General features: G+C 36.0%; 1 protein-coding gene across 1 annotated transcript in view; it reads right to left on the bottom strand.

The window, feature by feature from the left end:
* The window catches only part of LOC105553366 (WD repeat-containing protein 70), a 332,864-nt gene that overhangs the window by 79,163 nt on the left and 226,464 nt on the right, over nucleotides 1-27,237 (bottom strand). The window contains exon 10 of the mRNA XM_011999421.1: nucleotides 24,824-24,998. Within this exon, the coding sequence (XP_011854811.1) occupies nucleotides 24,824-24,998 (175 nt within the window). The remainder of the gene's footprint in view (nucleotides 1-24,823; nucleotides 24,999-27,237) is intronic.

Here is a 27,237-nt window from a genome sequence, read left to right as displayed (position 1 = left end):
GGCATTTGTCCCCCCAGACCAAAAAGGACCAAGGCCACAAAGAGACAACTAAGATTTTATTTGAGTGTTGAAGGGAGAGTGCTGGAGTGCAGCAAGGGAGTGAAAATGCATCTGTAATGACAGGAGGGCAGCATGGAAGCACATAGCCTCTATAACCCCATCTCCCCAACCTGGATGAGACCTGCCTGGCGTCGGAGGGAACTTTCCATCATGGGAAAAAGGTAAGCAGAAAATCACCACCAACCCCCATTGCCACCACAAATGCCTACAGTCCTTACAACAGAAGAATCCCATGGTCCTTGCAAGCTCTCAGCTCCATTTGGAGAAATGCCGGGAATTCACGCAGTTTCACTGCTCCAGATTAGGAGCACAAGGTGCACCCTCTCCCCTGTGAGACAAGCTACTGCAGCACAGTGCCATCTTGTGACCTGAGGCACCTACGGAATGCTCCTTGCTCACGGAGCCAGTAGCCACTGCACTTCTCCAGCACTGGGGTTTCATATTCATAATGCCAAGTCCATACATTATATATGAATGCCACAACCCCAGCTGTACAGAGTATGGGCCCAGGATTGGCTGTGACTATGGTCCTACACAGCAGGTAACCAACTCCTGGGAACACACTCCCAATTGGACTAAAAGCCTACCAGTCCTGCCTAGGACAAATCCATCCACTGCATGACCTCTGCCACGTGGGAGAGGCCTACAAGTCTGCAAGCAGCTGACATAGCCCTGGGCCAGCAGAGTGGCTAAGTGCCCACACTCAGGGATCCGGAAACAGCCCCACAGTTCCCTCTTCCCTCCCCAGACATGACCTGCCCAACTCCCCTACATCCTCAACAAGCGCCTGAGAAACAATGCTGTAGGCCACCCCTGGTGGAAATATTGCAGACTGATTAAACAGCCATGAGCCTAAATACATGGCTGAGAAACAGTCCTATGAGCCGTCCCCAGCAGACATGCCTTAGTCTAGTCAAGCAACCACAAGCATGCCTGTGTTCCTGGCTAGAGTAACATCTCTGTGGCCACAACCCCAGTGAGCCAGACTCCAAGCTGCTTGACCCACTGTGTGCATGAACAAATGCCCAACCTAAGAGACAGTCCAGTGAGCCCAACCCTGGCAAAGCTGCACTACTGTCACCAAAAACTCTCTCAGCCTAGGCCACTGAGAAACTCTCAAATGCCCCCAGTATGGATTACAGTTGAAGAAATTTTATGAAGACTACACTACTGTGTCCACCTAGAACCAAAGCCAATGCACTTCATCAAATCAACAACCCAAGATCTATTCATATGAGTAAGTCTTTCCTTATGACACCTAGTGAATAAAACTGGAAGAGGCGACTGGTCCACCAGATTGATAGAAATTAACACAGAGACACAAGAACAATGAAAAAGCAAGGAAACATGTCACTTCCAAAGGAAAACATAATTCTCCAGTAACAGACCACAGTCATAAGGAAATACATGAAATGCCAGAAGAAGAATTCAAAATAATAATCTTAAGGAAACTGAGTGAGATACAAGAGAATACAGATAAACAATTCAACAAAATCAGGAAAACAACTTATGATATAAGTAATAAATTTAACAGAGGTAGATTATCACAAAAAATAACTAAAAAGAAATCCTAGAGCTGAGAATTAAATGAAGGAAATAGAAAATACAATTGAGAGCTTCAACAACAGACTATACCAAATGGAGAAAAAAATGTGTGAACTCCAAGACAGATCTTTGAAATAATACAAGCAGTGGCAAAAATGAATTGAAAAGGAAAGTCTAAAGGATTTATGAGACACCATTAAGCAAGCAAATATTCACACTGTGGGCATTCCAGAAGGAAAAAAGAAGGGTAAAGGTGAGGAAATCATATTTAATGAAATAATAGCAGAAAATTTCCCAAGTCTTGGGAAAGAGATGGGCATTTAGGTCCAGGGAGATCAAAGAAACCCAAACAGATTCAATCCAAATAGGTCCTCTCTGGAGCCCAACCTAGTCAAATTGTTGTAAGTAAAAGACAAAGAATTCCAAAAGCATTCAAGAGAAAAGACTCAAGTCATAAATAAGGGAATCTCCATTAGGCTAATGCAGATATTTCAGCAGAAAGCTTACAGGCCAGGAGAGAATGGGATGATATATTCAAAGTACTGAAAGCGAGGGTGGGGAAACCCTGCTAGCTAAAAGTATTATACTCCACAAAGCTATCCTCCGGAAATGAAGGAGAAATAAAATCTTCCAATAGAGAAGCAAAAACTAAAGGAATTTATCACCACTAGTTCAGTCTTATAAGACATGTTCAAGGGAGTCTTACATCTGGAAGTGAAAAGATAATAACTACCATCATGAAAACATGTATAACTATAAAACTCACTGGTAGAGCTGATACAAAAGGAAGAAGAGAAAATAATCAATCCTTATCACTACAGAAAACCGCCTAACCATAAAAATAATAAGTAAGGGAATAAGGAACAAAAGATATGCAAAATAACCAGAAAATCAATAAAATGAAAGGAGTAAGTCCTCAACTATCAATAATCTTGAATGTAAGTGGATTAAATTCCCTCATTTAAAACATATACACTATCTGAACGAATGAAAAATCAAGACCCAAACATATTCTCCCTACAAGAATCTCACCTCAGCTGTAAATACACACTTAAACTGAAAGATATTTCATGCAAATGAAAATCAAGTGAGCAGGAGTAGCTATGCTTACGTCAGGAGACAAAAAAGTACATTATATAATAACAAAAGGATCAATTCAGCAAGAGAATATAACAACTGTAAATACATTTGCATCCAACACAGGAGCACCCAGATATATAAAGCAAACACTATTAGATCTAAAGGGAGAAATGGACTTCAATACATAGTGGGAAACACTTCAATACATAGTGGGAAACTTCAACACCCCACTCTCAGCACTGGACAGGTCATGTAGGCAGAAAAATCAACAAAGGAACACAAATTTAAACTGCACCACAGGCCAGAAATGGAGGCTTATGCCTCTAAACCCAACACTTTGAGAGGCCAAGGCAGAGGATCAGTTGAGGCCAGGAATTTGAGACAACCCTGGGCAACATAGTGAAACTCCGTCTCCACAAAAAATAAAAAATAAGCTGGCTGTGGTGTCATGTGCCTGTAGTCCTAACTACTAAGGAGGCTGAGGAAGGAGGACTGCTCGAGCCCAGGAATTTGAGGCTGCAGTGAACTATGATCACACCACTGCACTCCAGCCAAGGTGACAGAGTGAGACCTTGTTTATATACAAACTGTACCATAGACCTAAAAGACATTTACAAAATATTTCACCTAACAATTTCATTCTTTTCAGCCGCACATGGAACTCTCTCCAGGATTGACCATATGTTAGGACACAAAACAAGTCTCAATAAATTTTTAAAAATCGAGATATGAGGTATCTTATCTTGCCACAATGAAATAAAACTAGACATAACAAGAGGAACATTCAAAACTATACAAATACATGGAAACTAAACAAAATGCCTCTAAACAACCAATAGGTTAAACTTGAAGTTAAGAATGAAATTTTAAAATTTCTTGAAACAAATGGAAATAGAAACATTATGTACCAAAGCTTAAGGCACACAGTAAAAGCAGTATTAAGAGGCAAGTTTATAGTAATAAATGCCTATGCCAAAAAAATAGAAACACTTCAAATAAAAAAAACTAACAATTCACCTCAAAGAACTAGAAAATGAAGAGACAAAAAAAAAAAAAAAAAAAAAAAAAAACCAAACCCCAAATTAGTAAAATAAATAAACAGTATCAGAGCATAAATAAATAAAATTGAGACTGAGGCCTGGCGTGGTAGCTCATGCCTGTAATCCTAGCACTTTGGGAGGCCAAGGCAGGAGGATCATTTGAGCTCCCAAGTTTGAGACCAACCTGGGTAACATGGTGAAACTTCATCTCTACAAAAAAATCAAAAATTAGCCAGGCGTGGTGGCACATGCCTGTACTCCCAGCTACTCAAGTGGCAGAGGCAGGATGATCACCTGAGCCCAGGAAACTGAGACTACAATAAGCCAAGATGTAGCCACCGCACTCCAGCCTGGACAACAGAGTGAGACCCTGTCTCCAAAAAAAAAAAAAAAAACTAAAATAATACAAAAGATCAAACAAAAAGTTAGTTCTTTGAAAAGATAAACAAAATCAACAAACCATTAGTGAAACTTGGAAAGAAAGAAAAAAAGAAGAGACTCAAATTTGAAAAAATCATACACAGAAGAGGATATGTCACAATGGACACAATAGAAATACAAAGGATCATTAGAGAGTACTATGAACAACAATATGCCAATAAATTTGAAATTTTAGAGGAAATGAATAAATTCCTGGACACATACAACCTATAAAGACTGAACCCGGAAGAAAAAGAAAATCTGAATAGACCAATTACAAGTCATGAGAGAGAATCAGTAGTAAAGTCTTCCAATAACAAAAAAGTCCAGGACCAGATGGCTTTACTGCTGAATTCTACCGAACCTTTAAAGAAGAATTAATACCAATTTTTTCCAAACTATCCCAGAAAATAAAAGAGGAGGGAATTCTTCCTAATTCATTCTATAAGGCCAGCATAACCCTGATACCAAAACTAGGTAAGGATACAACAACAACAAGCAGAAAACTACAGCCAGTATCCCTGATGAACACTGTTGCAAAAATCCTCACCAAAATACTAACAAGCCGAGTTCTAACAACACATCAGTAAGAGGATACATCATAATCAAGTGGGGTTTATCTCAGGAATGCAAGGATGTCTCAACATATGCAAATCAATAAACATCACACATATCCACAGAAAGGAGGACAAAAACCGTAAGATGTAGAAATAGCTTTTGATAAAATTCAACATCCCTTCATGATAAAAACTCTTAATAAATTAAGTATAGAAGGAATGTACCTAAACATAATAATGGCCAAATATGACAAACCCACAACTGACATCTTACTGAACAAGAAAAAGCTTTCAGCTAAGAACTGGAACAAGACAAAGATGCCCAATCTCAGTACTCTTATTCAATATACTAATGGAAGTCCTAACCAGAGCAATGAGGCAGCAGATATATAAAAGGCATCCAAATTGGAAAGGGAGAAGTCAAAATGTCCCTGTTTGCAGATGACATGATCTTAATATATGGAAAAACCTAAAGACTTTACTACCAAAAAAAACAAAACAAAACAAAACAAACAAAAAAAAAAACCCTTAGAACTGATAACAGAATTCAGTAAATTTGTAGGGTACAAAATTAAATCAGTAGCATTTTTATACATGAATAATGAACTACTCATCCAACAGGGGATTAACATCCAGAATATACAAAGAACTCAACAGAAAAACCAACAAATAAAAACAAATCCAATTAAAATATGGGCAGGCTGGGCACAGTGGCTCACGCCTGTAATTCCAGCACTTCAGGAGGCTGAGGCAGGCAGATCATCTGAGGTCAGGAGTTCGAGACCAGCCTGGCCAACAAGGTGAAACCACATCTCTACTAAAAATACAAAAAAAACTAGCCAGGCATGGTGGTGGGCACCTGTAATCCCAACTACTCAGGAGACTGAGGCAGGAGAATTGCTTGAACCCAGGAGGCGAAGGTCGTAGTGAGCTGAGATCACACCGCTGCACTCCAGCCTAAGTGACAGAGCGAGACTCCGTTTCAAGAAAACAATAAAAGTAAAAACAACAACAAAAAATGTGCGCAAATGATCTGAACAGATAGAAAATGACATACATATGGTCGACATGTATATGAAAAAATATCACCACCACTAATCATCAGGGAAATGCAAATCAAAACTATAAAAAGATAACATCTCATTCCAGTTAAAATAACTATTATCAAAAAGAAAAAAGTAATAATAAATGCTGATAAGGATGTGGAGAAAAGGGAACTCATACACTACTGGTGGGAATGCAAATTTGTATAACCATTATGGAGAACAGTTCCTCAAAAACTACAAATGGAACTACCAGATGATACAGCAAGGCTCCTACTAAGTATACATTTTCTGGGGCTCAGAAAACAATATCCCAAAATGAAAGTATCAGAAGCAGCCTTGAAGCAAACATTTTTCTCTTTCTCCCACCCTCCTGTCTCTCTGTCCCATTCTCCCCAGAGGCTAGCCATAGAAACTAGAATCCCTGGCCCCCAAGGTGGATCATAGAAACCAGAACCCCTATTCCTCAAAGCTAGTCATAAATCCTATAAATAGTACTCCAATCTTACCTCTGGTTTTCATTGGAAAAACTGACCACAAAGGAATTATCTGACCTATGTTGTTTGTCTGTAGGTTGTAACAGTCCTGTTCTAGAGAGGGTCTTGTCCCATACCCGGAAGGAAGGAATGCATACTCAGAGAACCCAAAAAGAATCTAGACAGACAGCCCTCCTGAGTTTCCCCAGTCTGTTAGTATTAGATCACCCGTTTTTGTCCAATCATATTTCTACATGACTGTCCATACTTTGTTGAACCTTTTCCCTGTATCTTTTGATAATTTCCCCTGTTTCTTTTGATCTTCATTCCAAAGCCTTCTGTGTATATACGATGAATAAATCTGTATGCCTTTTCTCTAATTAATCTGCGTTTTGAGAGTTGATTTTTCAGCAAAACATCAGGGAATCAAGGGAAAGCTCTCCCTTATCCCCTACAGTATCCAAAGTAAGGAAAATCAGTATGTCAAAAAGATACCTGCACTCCCATGTTTATTGCTGCCCTAATCACAATAGCCAAGATATAGAATCAACCTAGGTGTCCAATAATAAATAGATGAAGAAAATGTGATATAGATGCACTATGGAATACTATTCGGTCATAAAAGAGAATGAAATCCTGCCATTCACAGTAACATGGATGGAAGTGGAAGATAAATGAAATAAGCTGCAAACAGAAAGTTAAACACCCCATGTTCTCATTCATGTGAGAGAAAAATAGTTGATCTCATAGAAGTAAAAAGTAAAACAGAATACTAGAGGCTAAAAAGAGTAGAGGGAAGGGAGGGTTAGGAAGAAATTTGTTAACAGATGCACAAAATTGGAGCTAGATAGGAGAAATAAGTTCTAGTGTTCTGTCCCACAGCAGAATGACTACAGTTAACAATAAATATTATATACTTTCAAATAGCTGGAATGAGGATATTGAAAATTCCCAACACAAAGAAATAATAAATATTTGAGATGATGGATGTTACTTACCATGATTTGATCCCTATACATCATATGTATCAAATATATCAATATAACAGTGAAGTGACGGAAAGGATGAATTCATCACTATGTATGCCATGGATATGTACAATTATTACTTGTCAATTAAAAAATTAATTTTAAAACGGCCATGAATATGAATAACTGAATAAATAAATGTACACTTAACTGATCTTCAACCAAGTACCAGGGACTGTGCTGTGTACTTACACAAAGGTTATCTTATTTGAACTTTATAACTAGGTAAAGATTAAGTTTATTGTTCAGATGAGGAAACTGAAGTTTGTGATGCAAAATACTATTTTTATCATACCAGAATCACCCCTGGAGAACCTGAAGATCATAAAAAGATAAGCCATATTGTGCTAATCTGGAATATTTATAATAGCTGCTATTAACTTGATCTCTATGAAACAGTATAAAAGTTCCAAATAATTTAAACCAGATAACTTTTAGAACACAATCTACTTGTCTATTTAATATTATCAGTTTTATATTCTAAGTGTTAACTGTGCATACATTGATTTTCACAACAAAGATTTATATTATTTGGAAGTAGTATCTGTACCTTTTCTTTAAAATTCTGAAAGCATCCAGTTTACTACTTGGTAAATAACGGATTTTATATGTTTGAGGATAATAATGAAAACTGCAATCACCAATATTTAGAACATACTCTCTGAATTCCAGGAATTCAGTTATAAAGGACTCTGGGAATAATATGCAACCCCTTTAATAGTACAGTGAAGGAAAGGATGAATTCAGCTGTATCAAGACAAATTTTAGATGTTAGTTAAAGGAAATGACACTAAATAGCAGTGAATCTCATAGTGAGAAAGGTATATTTTTGAAATTTCCTTCAATTCTTTCAGTTCGACCAAGCAGAAAGTCTTGATTTAGCATTGATTGGTCTTTAATACCTCCATAACTTTTGCCTATATCCCTTTTTAACATAGAAAAACCTAAGACACAGAAAACTGGTAGATAACAGTATCTAGCTAGTATCTGGCTAATGATTGTTTTATTTTCAGAATTTGCTATGCTCTTTTCAGAGTCACATTGCTTTTTTACATTTTTGATAGTGTCAGAATGTTTCTTTTTTAGATGGGGGAATGAGGAATGATTACTTAAGAGGTATGGGGTGTTTTTATGGGGTGATGAAACTTTTGAAACTAGAGAATTGGTGGTTGCAACATTGTGAATACACTAAATACCAATGATTGTTTGCTTTAAATGATTAATGTCTAAAATTAATCTCAAATTTTTTAATTATTTGGAATAAATAAATCCATTTCTAACAATTTAAAAAACAATGTGGTGATGTATACATATGACAAAAATTATAAAAGTATGCAAATAAGTGAATTTTGGGAAAAAGACTTACCTCGAGAAACTGGACTGGAATGGTATAGATGAGATGTCTAGAGGTAGACTGTAAGAAGCTGATGGGTAGAGCCTTGCAAACTAATTTTGGTAGCTTTTCAAGATACCAACAATCTGGTAAATTTTAGCCTCAGGTGATTTCTAGTGGCATACCAGATGTCTTCAAGGGCTTAGGCAAAAATCCTGAGGCAAATTAAACATCTTCTACATCCATCTGCTTTCTGTTCTAAGTCTCTGCAGCCCCTCTTCCTCTCCATCACAAGTGTACCCTGTGTTCATGATGACCTCTGCTCATTCAACACCCTAAATCATTTTTTCTGTTTTCAATTCTTTAGTCCAACTTCTGTTTTCAAAGTGTAGGCTTTAGCTATGTTTGAAAAGGGTTAATATTAGCCTTGCCTATCTCACAAGGCTTCTGAAAAGATCAAATTATATTTGAGGCATGCTTTAGAAGTGGTTTTCAAATTCTGAATTCTTACTCATTAGTGGGTCCTAATATCAATGTAATAGGTTATGATCAGTACTTTAAATATGGAACAAATCGGGATACAAAAAAATGGAGTGCACACTGCAATAGGAATTTCTATGGTTAACTCCTTTTTCAGTTTCATATATGCCTGTGTGTCTGTGCAAAGATATGTGTATAGTCAGTCACAATATAAAATGCTAATTTTCTGCGATTAAAAAAATACAGCTTTATAAGACAAGTATAATAGGTCTTTTCTGCTATATTTTCAAATAGAAAGCATATAAAAACTGTTTTTCAGAATAAAACAGGGTTACTACCTGACAAATGCAGTGATTGGCTCCTTAGCCACCTGCCCCATGAGCATCAATGCAGCATCAGTGTTTACTACCCAGGTTAAAACTTTGATGGCAAAAAACAACAAAGCAGCAAAAAAACAAAACAAACAAAAACAGACTACTCAGTGAAAACATCACTCAATGAGAATAGTCCTTTCTGTAATTAACTATAAAAAATTGGGGAAGTAACTTTAAAATTATATCTGAATTAACATTTGATCCTTGCATAACTTTGTAGGCTAAAGCTGAAAGCCATAAAAACTGATAAAGAACAAAACTGGTTAACATTGTGTTCACGGCAGCATATATACTATAATTGGAATGATACAAAGAAGATTACCATGGCCCCTGCGCAAGGATGACATGCAAATTTGTGAAGCATTCCACATTTTTAAGATAGTTTTGTATCATTTTGCGGACTATTACCGGTTTAAATCTCTGCTTTAAAAAAAAAAAAAAAAAACACACACACACACACACAAAAACCTGGTAAATATTTTAAAATATTCTAAAAGGTTGAGGTTTAACAGAATCTTGCAAAGCTCTTTATTTTGGAACTAACATATTATAATAAACATTTCTGAACAGTTTTAAGAAATTTGATAAATTACTATGGCTTGGGTAATTAGTAGAAGAAAAAACAAAACAAAACAAAACAGGAGGACTCACTGCAGCACCAAGAGCTCTGGAGTGCAAATCATCACTGGTTGCATCACTTCTCCAGTTGCAATGAATCAAAGAGTAAGTTAAAAGAGAATGCACACAGACCAGAGAACTGTTTCACATTTTTGGCTCAGACTTTACTTTGTGTATATAAAAAGCCCTACTAGTGGCTCTATTAAGTGAACATTTAACATTTACTATTTTGTTTATAATAGTTAAAACAGTAATGTTTGGCCTTGTCCGCTTGCAAAATAAATCATAGCTGTCCTGATGCTGAGAAACATGGCTCAGGAAATATCTCTACTAGAGAGAGGCATCCCTTATATAGGCTTTTTAGAGACTATGGTCATCCTGCAGAGAGTCTGACCATTTTAGATGACATAGCCCTATCCAGATAACCATAGAGGACTAATTGTGCTTTGTAACATGCCAAAAGTTTTTTTGTTTTTTGTTTGTGTTTGTTTAAGAATTAGGGAGCATTTACTCCACATTGCCAAATGATACCAGATAATAATAAAAATAAAATTAACTGATCAAAATTAGCTAGAATAACACAAATTCAAAACATGCTTCCCCTATTTCATGCAACCCAAATTCTTCACTCTCAAAGAGCCCATTAACCATTAAAGAATAAGGCACCATGACAAGGAACGAGCAAATGTGTTTTATGAAATCATTTTCCAAAGTAAATTATCTATTGCCCAGCTCTTTTTTTTTAAAGGCATAATTTAAAACACTGTAAAAAATGAGCCTACATTATCCATTTGCTAGCTCTGGCTTCAAAAAATCTTTAGAATCCAAACATTACCTTCACCACTAAAACCCTTGTCCAGGAATTTACCTTTATGCCTAAAATAGCCCCTCATCTGTCACCCTGCTTCCACCATTCTCTCCCTGTAGTTATTCTCCATGCAGAACAGCCAGAATGATTCTTTTAAAAATGTAACTTGAATAATGCCAATCCTCTCCTAACATCCATGTAATAGCTTCTCATTACCCTCAGAAGAGTCTCCAAACTCTACATAGCCAAAACAGCCCTATTTGATCTGATATATCCACCCACCTCAACCTTTTCCCACTTCCTCCTTCACTTTTCCCTATGTGAAGGCTGAAGCTGGTGGATCACTTGAGGTCAGGAGTTCAAGACCAGCCTGGCCAACATGATGAAACCCCATTTCTACTAAAACTATGAAAATTAGCCAGGCTTGGTGGTGGGCACCTGGTAATCCCAGCTCCTTGGGAGGCTGAGGCAGGAGAATCACTTGAACCCCAGAGGCGGAGGTTGCAGTGAGCTGAAATTAAGCCACTATACTCCAGCCTGGGCAACACAGCAGGACTCAGTCTCAAAACAAACAAACAAACAAACAAAATCTTACTTTTTTAAATAAATTTTTTAAATAATTTTTTTTAAATTTTGACCTTTATATTTTGACTACATTCAAGTCACTAAATAGTGACAAAGTGAAATTACATCCTTCTCTTGAATCTGCTTATTCAACATAATGAAAATATAAGATTATATTAACTGCTTGCTTATATTTACACATTTGACTCTATAACAGCATCTCTTATGGATATATTTTAAACTGAAGTTTTTGGTTCATGATTGTTTTCCATTTTTTCTGTCCTAAATATCAATACACATCCATAAATATTCATATGTTTTCTATTCTGCCATGTTTAGCAGAAAATTTTAATTCTTTCAACTTTATCTGTGAGCTCCAATGTTTTCAGAAGACTTTTAAAAATCTTTATAAGTAAATACTTATGTTAATTCAATTTTTCTTCTGGCTTTCTCAAGCAACTTTGATCAATATGTAATCAGATTAATCTACAAAGTTTTATACATAATGTTTTCATCAGTTACATTTTTCCCTTCTATATGTTAATACCTATGCATCTAGGCAGTGTATATGTTTTACCTTTTAAGTATACTGCACAAGGTCTATATTTTAAAATTAGGCTATGAAAGCCAGGATTTCTGAGGATACAATTTAAGTATCTACAGTGCAGGTAAATAAAGCTCTTGAGATTTAATTCAACAAATACTTATCAAGTCCCTGCTACGCATGGTTTACATACCAACAGATCCAAAGGTAAGGAAGAAAAAATTCTCACCCCCAAAGAGCTCGTAACAGTGACATATAAACTTTTGTGTCCTTAGCCAACTTAGGCAAGGCACAGATTGCCTACTTCACCCATTCCCATATTCCAGTGGCAAGAGAACTTAGGACTAAAAGTTCCACTGTACACGAAATATTGAAAAATATTATAATCCATTTTAATAAGAATATAGATCACCCACTTTTTAAACATCTTTATCAAATTATAATTTAAGACCATAAAATTCACCCATTTTAAGTGTGCAACTGAATGATTTTTAGTTAATTTACAGAGTTGTACAACCATCACCACAATCTTGTTTTAGAATATTCCCAACAGGGTCATTTATTTTTGAACCATATAGCAGTGAAATTTTGGAGGGCATATACTAGAGTCAGAGTTCCTGGCTCCAAAACTTACTAGATGCATGACCTTGGGTGAGTTGTTAAACCCTTCACTGCTGTACTTCAGTTTTCTCACCTAAAATACGTAGTTAATGGTAGTACTTAATTCACAATATTGTTCTGAGGGTTAAACGAATTAAAACATATACAAAGCACTTGAAACGGTCCCTGGAACAAAGTAAGTGTTCAGTAAGTATCGCTTATTGTTAAAACTATATGCTTTAAAATCTAATTATTGGAAAACAACAGGCTAAAAATACTACTGATGCAAATAGGTAGTATTTAGCCTATCTATTTATAGCCTACATCTGACGGCTAAAGCAAACAAACAACTTATAAAATGCACTTATTTGATAGTAAGTTTAAGGAACAATAATTTAAAATTTAAAAACAACAATAAAGCAACTGAAAACCAAACCCATTTAATATAAAACCTATAATGCTCTGATAGCATTCACTCATTTATTCAACAAATATTTATTAATATGTCATGCTCATCTTGGACACAGAGAAACAGCAAATAAGACAAAAAGTCCCTGACCATATTAATCTTAAAGAGAAACAAAATAAACAACCAGGCAAACTAAAAACAAAACAAAATATTTTCAGGGTTAATATCCCTAGATATGTAATCTTCTAGTCCCTAACAGAGCATCATAGAGGGAATGGCATGTGATTGGGCCTTCTTCAATGGATGTTGGATAGTGGATGGTGGCTATTTCTACCAGCAGTAGGGGGCTTGTGGGAGAGGCATATAGGATGGAGTGTTTAGTATAGGAGAAGGCACCAAGGCAGTAAATCAGACGGTAATCATAAGGGAACAAAGTATAATCTAGTCTGAGTAAAAAGTTTTTTTATTTAGGCTGGGTGCAGTGGCTCCCATGTGTAATCTCAGCGCTTTGGGAAGCTGAGGTGGGTAGATCACTTGAGGTCAGGAGTTTGAGACCAGCCTGGTCAACATGGCGAAAACCCATCTCTACAAAAATTAGCTGGGCATGGTGGAGAGCGACTGTAGTCCCAGCTACTCTGCAGGCTGAGGTGGGAGAATCACTTGAATCTGGGAGGTAGAGGCTGCAGTAAGCCAAGATTGCACTACTGCACTCCAGCCTGGGTGAGTGAGACCCTGTGTTAAAAAAAAAAAAAAACCAAGTGTTTTGATTTATGGAGAAAGTTATGAAAGATACTCAAAGGGTGGAAAAAAGTATAAACTGAAAGGTTGGAAGTGTCAGTCTGAGAAAATTTGAACTTTATTCAGCATATGACAAGTACTGAAGTAGTAAGTATTGCGTTTAATGTGATTTAAACCAGGGCTAGGTTTATCAGAACACGGACAGAGAAAGGTGAGGATATCCAGCATCACAGGTTAAAGATGATGAAGGTATGAAGTAGAATGAAAGCGAGAGATGAAATTGAGGGAGTGGATGTGAGAAACACTAAAACACAGAACTGATAAGACTGACAACTGGTTACAGGAGGTAAAGAATATTCTGAAGTTCTAAATGGAAAAATAATAAAAATAGCAAAGTCAAAAGAAAGAATGAGTTCTAAAAGAGACAGGTTGTGTTTTGGGTATATTGAGCTTAAGTTCTGGCATATAATCCTGGTGGGTTGTTCCACATGTAGCTGAACGTATGTCTGGAATGAATAATGCTTAGGACAGAGTTAAGAAGATTTGGTGAGCAGTCACTGAAAGTAATATTACTGAACTTAAAATATTTCATCACCTCAACAGAAAAATGAGAAAGACGACATCCCTTTGCACTAATACAGAATCTAACGTCTTACATTTAAGCAACTGTCTTACCAACATCCCAAATTACATGGTCCTATTATTCTTGTGTCACGTGTTTCCTATTGTATTCCCTGTGAGTAAAATCTTCTCTATATTCCTGGTGTCCTGAAACTTCATGACGCATGGCTTGGTGTGCGTCTTTTTCATTCTTTCCAGATGAGTCCTTCCTCTCTGGAAAGTCAAGTTTTTCAGTTCTGAGACCTCTTTATTTTTAGTAACTCTTTCTTACCTAATTCCATCCTTCCTCTCCTGTATTTTCATTAGAACTTTCTAGTCAAATACTAGACCCTGAATTGACACTGCAAGTTTCCTATCTTCTTTCTATCACTGTCTTTTATTCTACTTTCTAGGTTTCCTCGACTATATTTATATATATGCTCTCCAGGAGATTTTAATATTCCTAGGGATTCCTTCCCTTATACTCCAATCAAATATTTATTTTGCAAGAGATCTTCCTTAATCTCTTAACATTCAGATTTTTTGGTAGCAATCTGCTTTAGTTTCTTGGTTGTACTAGTCTCTATTTCCTCTCTGAGAATATCAATTATAGGGGTTTTTTCCTTGAAAATTTCTTCAGTTTTCTACATTGTCTCTCTCTCCTCTGACTTACTTATTCTGTTTAGTATAAGTTTCTGTATTTCATGTTAGAGGATTTCCCCAAATGTCTGGTGATTCCATGTCTACCATTAATTACCGAAGAGAAAAGCACTAAAAGCCAAATTAGAAACTCTATGTTAGGGGTCAAATTCTTTTTCTGTAAGGGACCACCTAGTAAGTATCTTTGGCTTTGAGGATCATATCCTCTGTTGCAGCTACTCAACTCTGCTAATGTGATACAAAAGCAGTCACAGATAATATACAAATGAATGAGCAAGGCTGTTACAATAAAATGTATGGAGACTGAAATTTGATTTTCATGTAATTTTCATGTGTCACAAAATATTTTTATTTTGATTTTCTGAATCCATTATGATAGGCTGAGTAACACTCCCAAAGATTTCCACATTTGAGTCCCTGGAACCTGTTAATATATTACCTTATGTGGCAAAGGGAAATTAAGGTTTCAGATTGATTTAATGTCGCTAATCAGCTGACCTTAAAATAGGGAGATTATCCTAGATTATCTGAGTAGGCTAGATGTAATCACAAGGATCTTTAAAAAGTGGCAGAGGGAAGGAGAACAGAAGGTCGCAGTGTTATGACGTAAGAAGGACTCAACAACGTTGCTGGCCTTGATGATGAAGGAAGCGTGCCAGGAGCCAAGATATAAGGGTGGCCTCTAGAAACTGGAAAAGCAAGGAAACATTCTCCCTGGAGCCTCCTGAAAGGAACAATGCCCTGCTAACACCTTGATTTTAGTCCAATGACACTTTAGCCTATAGAATTGTAAGATAATACATTTCTGTTATTTTAGCCACTAAATTTGTGGTAGTTTGTTGCAGCAGCCATAGAAAAATAATACAACCATCTAAAAATGTAAAAACCATTCTTACCTTGCCATACAAAAACAGGTAGTGGGCTAGATTTGGTACATGGCCATAGTTTTTCTGACCCTTAATATAGACTCTTAAGCCAGACTGCCTGGGATTGAACCTCAGTTATACCACATACTAACTGTAGTTTTTAGTAGGCAAGTCAATTTCTTTGTTTCTGGGTTTGTTTGTTTGTTTGTTTTAATCAGTAAAACGATAATGACAGCATTTATATCACAGAGTTGCTGTGTGGATTAAATAAAATATTACAAGTGCTTAAAATATTGCCTGGCTCACAGTAAGTACTCAGTAAGTACAATAATAATAATAACAACAACAAAAACAACAATAACAACAACAAAGGGGGAGAAGGAGAGGACAAACAACTCTACATGAAGATTTTCTTTGCCTGGAATATAGGGTCTCTTCATTAGGCCCACTTTAAAAGTAATTCTTTTGTCTTCTGTGATGGTAAAAGGAGAGCAGTGATTTGGCTGCACAGCGCAGAGGGAATTATAAGACAAATCGGTTTGCCTTCTACAGGCTTCTCCAATCACGGCTAAGGTTTCAGCTTTCTCTAGGTGGTTAAGTCACATACCATTTATGCATCTGGCTTACAGCTTACAAATGAATCTTGATATCTCTTTTCTGCTATCATCTCCTCTCTAATTCTCTTCATCCATTCGGGTTTATGCTTTAAAACAGGCCTTTCCTGTCACTTTAGTGAGGTTTCAGGAGGAAGCATGGTTGAACAAATGTGTTTAACCTGCCATGTTTTAACTGGAAGTCTTAAATTATTATATATTCATAGTCTTAAAAAATAAGGATAATAATCATCCATATTTTTCAAAAACCTTTTACCCTAACTTTTTCAAAAGCCAGTATTTTTTCATTTAGTAAATGTTGCTTCTAACAGCATGTGTGACAAAAGCATTTACAGGAGCATTTTATAAGAGCATTATTTACAAGAGCATTATTATTAAAACTTTATATAACTCTATGAAAATAATTGAAAAATTTGAATTTAAGTTTAGTGCCTGCAAGTAATTTGCAGTTTTGATGGTTATTTTTGTGTTCTGAATCAATGATATACTTTTTTGGAAATGTAACCACTGAAAAATAGGCATGTGAAAACACTATAGAATAGTTAATATGTCATACGTGTTCTGTCGAATATTTGTAAAAAGGTCATTATAATTCATGTATCTACTCAGGCATAACTAAAACGTGGGTCCACAGCATTGTTACTTATTGATGGTAGTTATATTTGCATACAATGAATGACTGGTTGGAGCAAAGCACCTACACTCTTTATCTTCCTAAACCAAACCTTTAGTCACCAAGAAATCCGTCAAACTTGGATTCGTAAGATGTTCACAGCCAGAGTTAAATAGTATCTTTAGGTCTAACTTTACCATTCTATAAAAACTGTAAGTAGCCTAGGAGTTAAAAAGAAAAAAGAGGAAGACCAGCAGTTATTAAGAACCTGTTATGTGCATGTCCTATCTGAATGTTTTACATATATTACCTAATATAATCCTCAAAATAACATGACATGGGGGGATCATGCCCTCATTTTGTAAATAAAGAAAATGAGAAGAACAGGAGCTTAGGAAAGTCAGGACTCATAGACACGAAATCTGAAGTAAAATATAATGTAATTGTATATCTCAGGTGTCATCTATAAAATGTGCTATAGAACTATGCAGTAGACATTTAGCTGTCAATATATACATAGATATTCTTCTAGATTCCCAGCATTAGGTCTATTGAAGGGACAAAACTTTGAATTTCTAGCATTGCTCTTTATATTTCACACAGAGATAGATGATCTTTTTTCTCAAAAGAAGATACCCGAAACATTCTCTAAATCATTTGGTATTAAAAAAATTGTTTAAAAAATAAAATATAGTGTTTTTTTTCCCTACAACTACTCTCTCTCCCCTTATAGTGAATACTGTGCTACTTTAACTTGAAAACCTATTATTAGGTAAAAGTTGTGAATTATTGTTAAATGATTAGTCTTTGCAGAAAGAAAGGAGAAGACATCGAGATGAGGTCATTAGTCTGGGCTGCAAGCACAGTCTTAGCCATTTGAGGTCATGTTTAACTTATACAAGTCTTTGATGATATCACTATCAGTGAAATAAAGGATACTTATCGACTATAGAATAATCAAAATTTAAAAAGCTCTCCATACATCATTCCCAAGATTCATAGCTAAAATGGTATGTCAAAGAAGTTTTTTTTTTTTTTTTAAAAGGCTGAAATCAAAATATTCTCAAATGAAAATTTTGAAATGAAATGAGTTCTTCAAGCATCTTCACAGTTGCAGACGGCAGTAAATAATGAATAACTATGTAATAAAATGTTTTCCAAATCAAAGTCATATGACTTTAAAATTATGCAACAGATGACAACTTTATCACAAACAAGACTGGAAGCATTATATGCTAAAAATATTTCAATGCATTATTTTTTTTTAATCTCCAAAATCTTGAATACCAACAGCTTAACACTCAGTTTAGGGAGTTTAGATTGCTCTAATAGGTAATAATGAAAAATATAAAGAAAATATTAAGAGCACGCTGTCATAAAATTCTTCCTTCTTGCTAATAATCTGGCTTAATACACAAACATAGAGAACCTCCATAAAAGTAAATACTGCTAGACGGGTGGATCACGAGGTCAGAAGATCAAGACCATCCTGGCTAACACAGTGAAACCCCATCTCTACTAAAAAATACAAAAAACTAGCCGGGTGTGGTGGTGGGCACCTATAGTCCCAGCTACTTGGGAGGCTGAGGCAGGAGAATGACATGACCCGGGAGGCGGAGCTTGCAGTGAGCTGAGATTCGGCCACTGCACTCCAGCCTGGGTGACAGAGCGAGACTCCGTCTCAAAAAAAAAAAAAAAAAAGTAAATACTGCTTTCATTTTTAGTGGTTATGACAGCTTCATAAGAATATCCCAAAAGCAACAAAAAGACGCAATTACCAGCCATTAAAAACATATCGCTACAGAAAGTAGTTAACAAACAGTATGAGAATTTATCTTAAATTAGTTTACTTGAGGTGTGAGAGAAGAATGTTCAAAGCTGCATTACGAAAATTTAACAAAAAAAAAACTACTAAATTTTTTAATTGTAAAAATTATTGTTAATGTAAGGCACAGCAGATGGTGTCCAACAGTGAGGAGTGACTTCTAAGAGACTTTAAGTAACTTGAGGGCATCCAGGGACTCAGGTGCCACCTCTCCCACAAAACATTATCTTTATTCTGCTTTACTTTTCTTTCATTATATCAAATTAGCTTGCTGGTGATTCTAAAGAGAAGATTCAAGACTGTTTTGGGAAGTAAGAATCTCAAAAGATCCTTTAGTATCATTTTTATATGCAGAATAGCTCACTATTTCTGCTTTGTTTAGTAAACAATGAACATTATTACTCTGTAACCCCCATTAATCCTGTTGCTCATCCAAACTGTGCACCTTTCAGAGGCCCTATGACTCCCCACCTGACCTCTGCTGTCCCTAACTCTTCTACATGATGGGCATTATACAAAGCAGCACCTGGTCATAAATTACCTCACAGATCATTCCCTGAATTTTTTACAAACTACTTATAGGTTTAAATTTCTTTTGTCTTATTCTCAGTGAGGTGACAGTTCCTCAAAAATACCAGTTGAAATGTTCCAGATGTGAAGAGATACAGATATACAGATATGGAGAAAACCACAAAAGGATACCGATCAGGTAATTTACAAGCATTAAGGGATAGAGAATGGGACAATGACAGAGGAGAGGAGTGGTATAGAATAAAGTAATAATAAACCAAAAAACCAACATTTTTTGAAAAGCACATATTTCATGTAGGTAAAATTACAGGATCCCATTTAAATAAAGACATTTTGAAAAAAAGCAAAGAAATCAAGCTATATCTACTATTTTATGCTTTCAAATTTAAAAAGCAAGCTTCAAATTCTCTCTACATAAAAACAAAACTCTTTTTTTTTTTTTTTTTTTTTTTTGAGACGGAGTCTTGCTCTCTCATCCAGGCTGGAGTACAGTGGCGCGATCTCGGTTCACTGCAACCTCCACCTCCCAGATTCAAGCGATTCTCCGGCCTCAGCCTCCCACGTAGCTGGGACTACAGGCACCCACCGCCACACATGGCTAATCTTTTTTGTATTTTTAGTGGAAACGGGGTTTCACCATGTTGGCCAGGCTGGTCTCAAACTCCTGACCTTGTGATCCGCCTACCTCGGCTTCCCAAACTGCTGGGATTACAGGCGTGGGGCACTGCGCCCAATCTATATATCTGTAAATACATGTATTAATAAGAAGAAGGGTGTAGAAGGACATAAAGTAATCTTTTAACATGGGTTATCTGGCAGCAACTGGAGACATTTAAAGATTTGCTGTGTGCTGGATATTTCTCTCTTCTTCATATTTGTTGTCTTATTTGCCAGAAGTTGATTTCCTGATATGATTACTATCTTTGTCTCAGATTCCTCTGTTCCACTTTCTGGCATGGCTGAAAATGGGGGCACTGAACAGCTAACTGAGCTGGGGAAATCTTGCGGCTTTCTTGGTAAGGCATTGCGCTGTGTCGTGATTTTCCCAAAAAGAACAGCCCAAGAATCTGGGCAAGGGCTTGCAGGCCAAAAGGGCAATAGGAGGCCGTCAGATAGAGGGGAGGTCAAGTTGCTAGTGGTGCCTATTGCAAAATCAAACAACCTCAAATATTATTCCCTTCCATCACCTGTGTCTAGGGAGAGCAACACTCCATGAATAAAATGAATCCCAATTTTCCTGACAAAAACTTAGCCTACAATCAGTAATTGCAAGATAAGAAAATACAGTATGTAATTTTAGTCAAGAGTCTACTATATTGTAGATTCCTGATAGATAATAAAACACAGAAACAGTGCTTTGTGCAAAGTCAAAGAATAAATCTGACAGGCGTTTTGATATGAAGAGAAGTTATTAGGTATTCATGAGACTATACATGCTGAATTTGAAAACCCAGAAATTATAAAGAGACATGAACATAGTTTTTAAAAATTTGCCTGTTATTAGCAAATCCAAAATCAGTCACATATACAGATTAATATATTTATATATCATTAAGAATATACCAAAAACTACCTCAATATCTTTCTCCTCTCCCCCTACCCCAAAACTCGTACACATACCCAACTCTATCTCATTGTGTATTCATATAACTAGGATAGTTTTTTAATGCTACTATTCATTAAATGTATTCTTAGAACTAAACTGACCATCTCATTTTATGTTACTATTTTAGAATACATACATCCATTTATTCATTCAACAAATAGTTACTGAAGGTCTGGTATATAGTAGGCACTGTCCTTGCTCTGGGAATACGGCAGGGAGTAGAACAGACAGCAGTCCTTTCCCTCCTGCAGCCAATATCCTACTAGAACAGCCAATAAAGAGGGCCAGGCGCAGCGGCTCAGGCCTGTCATACCAGCACTTGGGGAGCCCAAGGTGGGAAGACTGCTTAAGTCCAGGAGTTCAAGACCAGCCTGGGCAACATAGTGAGACCTCCATCTCTACAAAAAAGAAAATTAGCTGGGCATAGTGGCGCACACCCGTGGTCTCAACTACTCGAGAGGCCGAAGCAGGAGGATCAACTGAGCCTGGGAGGTCAAGGCCACAGTGAGTTGTAATCATGCCACTGCACTCTAGCCTGAGTAACAAGAGAGAGAACTTGTCTCAAAAGTTTAAAAGAAAAAAAAAGTGAAACATACAGTATAGCAGGTCAGACAACTATCAGCACCATGGAAGAAAATAAAAGGCGTAGAGAGTACCACGGCAGGGAGAAGGCTGCAATTTTAAATATGGTGTAGTCAGGGAAGGTTTTACTGTGAAGAAATTTCAGTCCTCTGAACTGAAAGAGGGGAGAGAAAATGCCATATGAATAGAGTGTTGTAGAATGGCCAGGGGTGGTGGCTCACACCTGTAATCCCAGCACTTTGGGAGGCCGAGGCAGGTGGATCACGAGGTCAGGAGTTTGAGACCAGCCTGGCCAATATGGTGAAACTCCATCTCTACTAAAAATACAAAAATTAGCCAGGTGTGGTGTCGTATGCCTGTAGTCCCAGCTACTCTGTAGGCTGAGGCAGAAGAACCACTTGAATCCGGGAGGCAGAGGTAACAGTGAGCCGAGACTGCACCATTGCACTCCAGTCTGGGGGACAGAGCAAGACTCTGTCTTAAAAAAAAAAAGAGTGTTGCAGACTGACAGGTTTAACATGTGCAAAATCAGAGTGCATGCCGTTACCACTCCAATGTCATCTCCCACTATTCTGTCCCCCTCTCTCACATCATGCCAAGGCAACAGATGACTTGCTGTTGCTCAAATTATGCCAGTGAATGGGAAGCAGAGAACCAAGGAGGCAGTGCAGATCCACAGAAGCTTCTCTGAAGAGGACTTCTTCTCAAATGAAAGGCTGACCATCATCATACGAATAAAAGGAATCTTGGGCAAACGCCACTCCTCTTGAGGAGCAATGTCCAGTGAACTTTCTGCAATGATGGAAATGGTCTATATTGTCCATTAAGTAGCCACTGATCACATGATACTACTGGGTACCCAAAAAGTGGCCAAAACTGAAATTCTAATTATATTTTATTTTAATTAAAACTAAAGTAGTCAAATGTGACTAGTGGCTAGCGTACTGACCAATATAATTCTAGAGTAAAGGTAGGTCTTGACAACACAGAAATATATCATTAATGGAGATACCTTACTTCTAAAGAAATACGTTTTGTTTAATTTACTAAAGTTCAAGTTCATCTAATGAAAATTCCAGGATTAAATATGGCAATTATGAATGTTTTACTTAATCATCTCAAAATACAGATTAATCATTATCTGTCATATAATTATTTAACTACTGCATGGAAAAACTATTGTTATTGGGCATTCTCACTTCAGCTTTAGTATTTCCCTGTGGATGGTTTTTTTTGCTTGCTGAAAAAAAAGTTAAGAAATTTTTTAAAAATCCACGTTGGGTGCAGTGGTTCACACCTGTAATCCCAGCATGTTAGGAGGCCAAGGTGGGTGGATCCCTGAGGTCAGGAGTTTGAGACCAGCCTGGACAACATGGTGGAACACCGTCTCTACTAAAACTACAAAAACTAACTGGGTGTGGTGGTACACACCTGTATGTAATCCCAGCTACTCGGGAGGCTGAGGCATGAGAATTGTCTGAACCCGGGAGGCAGAGGTTGCAGTGAGCTGAGGTCGTTCCACTGCACTTCAGCCTAAGTGACAGAGCAAGACTCTGTCTTTAAAAAAAAAAAAAGAAAGAAAGGAATTTTTTTAAAAATCTGTTTTCAAATCAAGCTGTGTTTCCTGCTGGCAAGTTTTTTTTTTTCACCTTGATTTGTTTCCAGCTGACACACATTTGTATCCAAATGTAAAAAATATGAATAAAATATAACAAATGAGATAAACTTACATTCATTTATTAAATACATTCTAACAAAACAATCAAAGACTGTAATTAGCTGATTGGCTTTAAGAGGTATTTCTTAGAAAGTGGTGTTCCAATGGTCTTTTTTTCTACAAAACTGAAAATAGGAGATACTCCTTATTTTAAGATACACAAGACAAATCTTTAAAAACTATATTCAACTTTATAAAAATATACAGGTTCTAAGAGAAAGTTACATATATATATACACTATACAAAAAACACTACTATTAAAGCTACACAAGAAAATTGCATGTTTTATAATTTCTGTGTTTAAGTCAACAGCACCCAGAGATGATGAAAACCAGTTACTAAAAAATTTACTGCTTGGTTAAAACTCAGTTTACAATTCAAAGAAGTTTTTAAGATCTCTATGCTGTTATGAAGCTTTATGAGGTTTACAGTAGAGATGAAAACAGAAATAAAAAGATCTGACAAACAGAAAATGTCAAAGATATTTTCAGCATTATCAGTATGGATTCTTTTCCCGTCTATCATCACTTTTTAATCTTCTTCCAAAACATCTACCTGAAAAAACAACTGTGTTTCCTGGGATCCCCTTCAAAATGTAAATGTTTGATAGACAAAGGTGGAATATAAGCATATATATTTAACTAGAATGAAAACTCCATGAGGACAGGAATTTTTGATAAGTATTATCAGTGCCTAGAGTAGTGCCTACAGTATGTACTAAACATTTACTGACTAATCTGGCCAGAAACTTTTATAAAATAGAGATATCCAAAATGTGTTTGTGTAGAATTTTATTCTAACACTGGTGTCTAGACTCATTCCATTTAACAAACATCTTTGTTTTACCACCCATACATAAAACAAGAAGTTTTTTACAGCTTATTGGTAATTGACAGAATTAGCCAAGGGCTTTTGTGTTCATTATTTATATGGATTCTATCATTCCTTCCAATTCCAAACTTTATTTATTCTACTAATAGTCTGAAACTGTAAAGAAAAAACCTGAAACCTATCTAAATGAAATGTCATAGAAGATTAAAATATTACTTAAATTACTAGAAAAATAACTACAAAACAACTGATGGCTCATCTTGGACTTTTCACATTTTTCTTAAATCTTTTAAAGAGTATTTTCTAGTTCTCTGCTTAGTCTTGCTTTATACTACTATTAAACACTTCACTTTCAAAATCAAATAAACTGAGATGCCATATAATAAGCTGCACTATGGTTTTTAAATTTTATACCAAAAGAGTACATTTATTTTAAAAACAAAATATGTGCTGAAAAATACAGAGTTGAAATGTCTGCTGAAATGCTGTATACTATACTACAAAAATCTCGATGTTTGATCACCTAACATTGAAGTTTAAATTAGGTCTATATGCAGGAAATTCACCTTCATAATATTTTAACACGTTTGTCTTTGTAAGGTGGCCATCTTCTAAGGAAAGATTTAAGGTGGCCATGTTCTAAGGAAAGATTTAACTTACAGTCAAATTTCGGTCCCAGATCTGTATGCTTCCATTCTGGCAGGCAGCTGCTATGAGGTTTCCATCTCTACTATATGTGCACGTAGTGGGAATGACTTTTTTGCCCTGCATCGTCCGAGGTTTAAACACACTTTTTTGCTTCTTTGGATTTTCAACTTCCCACGTCCTCACAGTCCTAAAAAGGATCAGGAGATTTTCATTTATTAAAAGATAAAAGGGGGGGGCGGTTAAAATAGAGAAGAGTCCATAAAGACTGCTTCACCATTTTGGCACATAAATCTCATAATTATTTTAAAATAAAATAAGACATGCACTGTAAAAGATTCTCTATTTATAAATGAGGTTACTCACAGAAATAAAGTAAACCATCTGAATCATGTTGTCATCAAATTGAACAGAGAGAGGCAAATTCTACTTCCAATCGATCAGAGTTATTAATTCTGTCCCTCTAAAGCAGTAAGTGGCCTCCAAATTATTCTGACTTTACCTCGGATCAGCCAAACTGTTGAATGTCTGCCCCCTATATAGGCACGTATTCGTAAATCACTTACATGTGTTAATGCACTGTTTTTAACATACACCAGAAAACACACTGAAAAATAAGTTATTAAAAGAAATAATACCCCTCTCTAGAGCCCAAGCGAAGATCTCATTCCTCTAGGGGAGAAGTAGAAATACACCTCTCTGTTTCTGAGCTTTTGCCAAGCAACAAGCAACAATAGCCTAGTCCTGGAGCAGAGGTGTAGAATACCCTTGTACTCACAGTCCTAAGTGAAGGAGCACTGTCAGTAAGGGAGGGTAGAACAAATGCCACATGACCCAGAGGGGGAATTTCAAAAGCTTAAAATACAGAAAAATAAAGATAAGGTAAGTTTCTTGCCAGAAACTATACAAGCCAAACCACTATGGAACAACATCCTTAAAGTTCTAAAAGAAAAAATTAATTGTCAATCTAATATTCTATAGCCAGTCAAAATATATTTTAAAAATAAGGTGAACTCAAGACTTTTTCAGATTGACAAAAGCTGAGGCAATTCACTACCATCAGACATCTACTAAAATAAATGTTAAAAGACATAGGTAGAATAAATATGACAAAAGTGGAAATCTGAATCTACACAAAGAATATTACAAATGTAAAATGCATTTTTAAAAATGTTTAGATCTCTTTAAAAAATAAATTGATGTAAAGCAAAAATAGTAAAAAAACAATGCACTAATGTACTTTGAGTTTTATGACCATATCCAAGTAAAATGTATGACAATAATTGCAAAGGTTGGGAGGAGGAAGGAAAATATGTTGTTTGATACTATACTTGAAATAGCACAATATTATTTGATATGTTAAAGATGTACATTACAAACTCTAAAGCAATTGCTATCATATTTTTAAATCAATACATAATAATGAAGATACAATGAAAACAAATTAATTTTATCAAAAACAAGATAAGAAATCAAAGCAATGTGATAAGTATAAAACAAAAAGCAATATGGCAGATGTAAATTCAACCTCATTGATAATAAAATTAATTTGAAATGGTCCAAAAATTCTAATTGAAAGACAAAGAGTAGAAGCTTTTTAGTTTCACACAATCGCTTTTGCCTATTTTTGTTTTTATTGCCTGTGCCTTCGGTTCATATATAAAAAATCTAAGCCCAGACGAATGTCAGAAAGGTTTTTGCCTGTTTTACAGTCGTTTTACAGTTTCAGGTCTTAAACATTTAAGTCTTTAATCCATCTTGAGTTGATTTTTGTATATGGTATGAAATAAGGGTCTAATTTCATTCTTCCACATGTGGATATCCAGTTTCTTCAACACCATTTATTGAAGAGACTGTGTGTTCTTGGCACCTTTGTTAAAAATCAATTGACTGTAAGTACCTGGGTTTATTTCTAGACTATATCCTGTTCCACTAGTTGATGTGTCTGTTTTTATGCCAGTACCGTACACCATACTGTTTTGATTACAATAGCTTTTATTTTGAAATCAGGGAGTGTGATGTGATGTCTCCAGCTTTGTTCCTTTTGTTTATCACTGCTTTGGCGATTTGGGATCTTTTGTGGTTTCATTTGAATTTTAGGGGTTTTTTCTTCTATTTCTGTGGAAAATGACATTGGAATTTTGATAAGGATTGCACTGAATTTGTAGATCACTTTGGATTGTTTCGACATTTTAGCAATATTAATTTTTCTAATCCATGAACATGGAATACCTTTCCATTTATTTGTCTTTTTTTCCCTTTTTTTTTTTTTTTTGACAGAGTCTTGCTCTATCACCTTTTATTATACTTTAAGTTGTAGGGTACATGTGCATAACGTGCACATGTATCTATATATGTGACGAGGTAAAGATTTTCTACAACATTTTTCAAATCTGTTTTGACACTTTTTTTTTTTTTTTGAAATGGAG

This window comes from Mandrillus leucophaeus, unplaced genomic scaffold (assembly GCF_000951045.1).
Source record: "Mandrillus leucophaeus isolate KB7577 unplaced genomic scaffold, Mleu.le_1.0 Scaffold1165, whole genome shotgun sequence".
NCBI lineage: Eukaryota > Metazoa > Chordata > Mammalia > Primates > Cercopithecidae > Mandrillus > Mandrillus leucophaeus.
The sequence above is the reverse complement of the archived record's forward strand: the minus strand, read 5'-3'. Positions and strand labels throughout refer to the sequence as shown.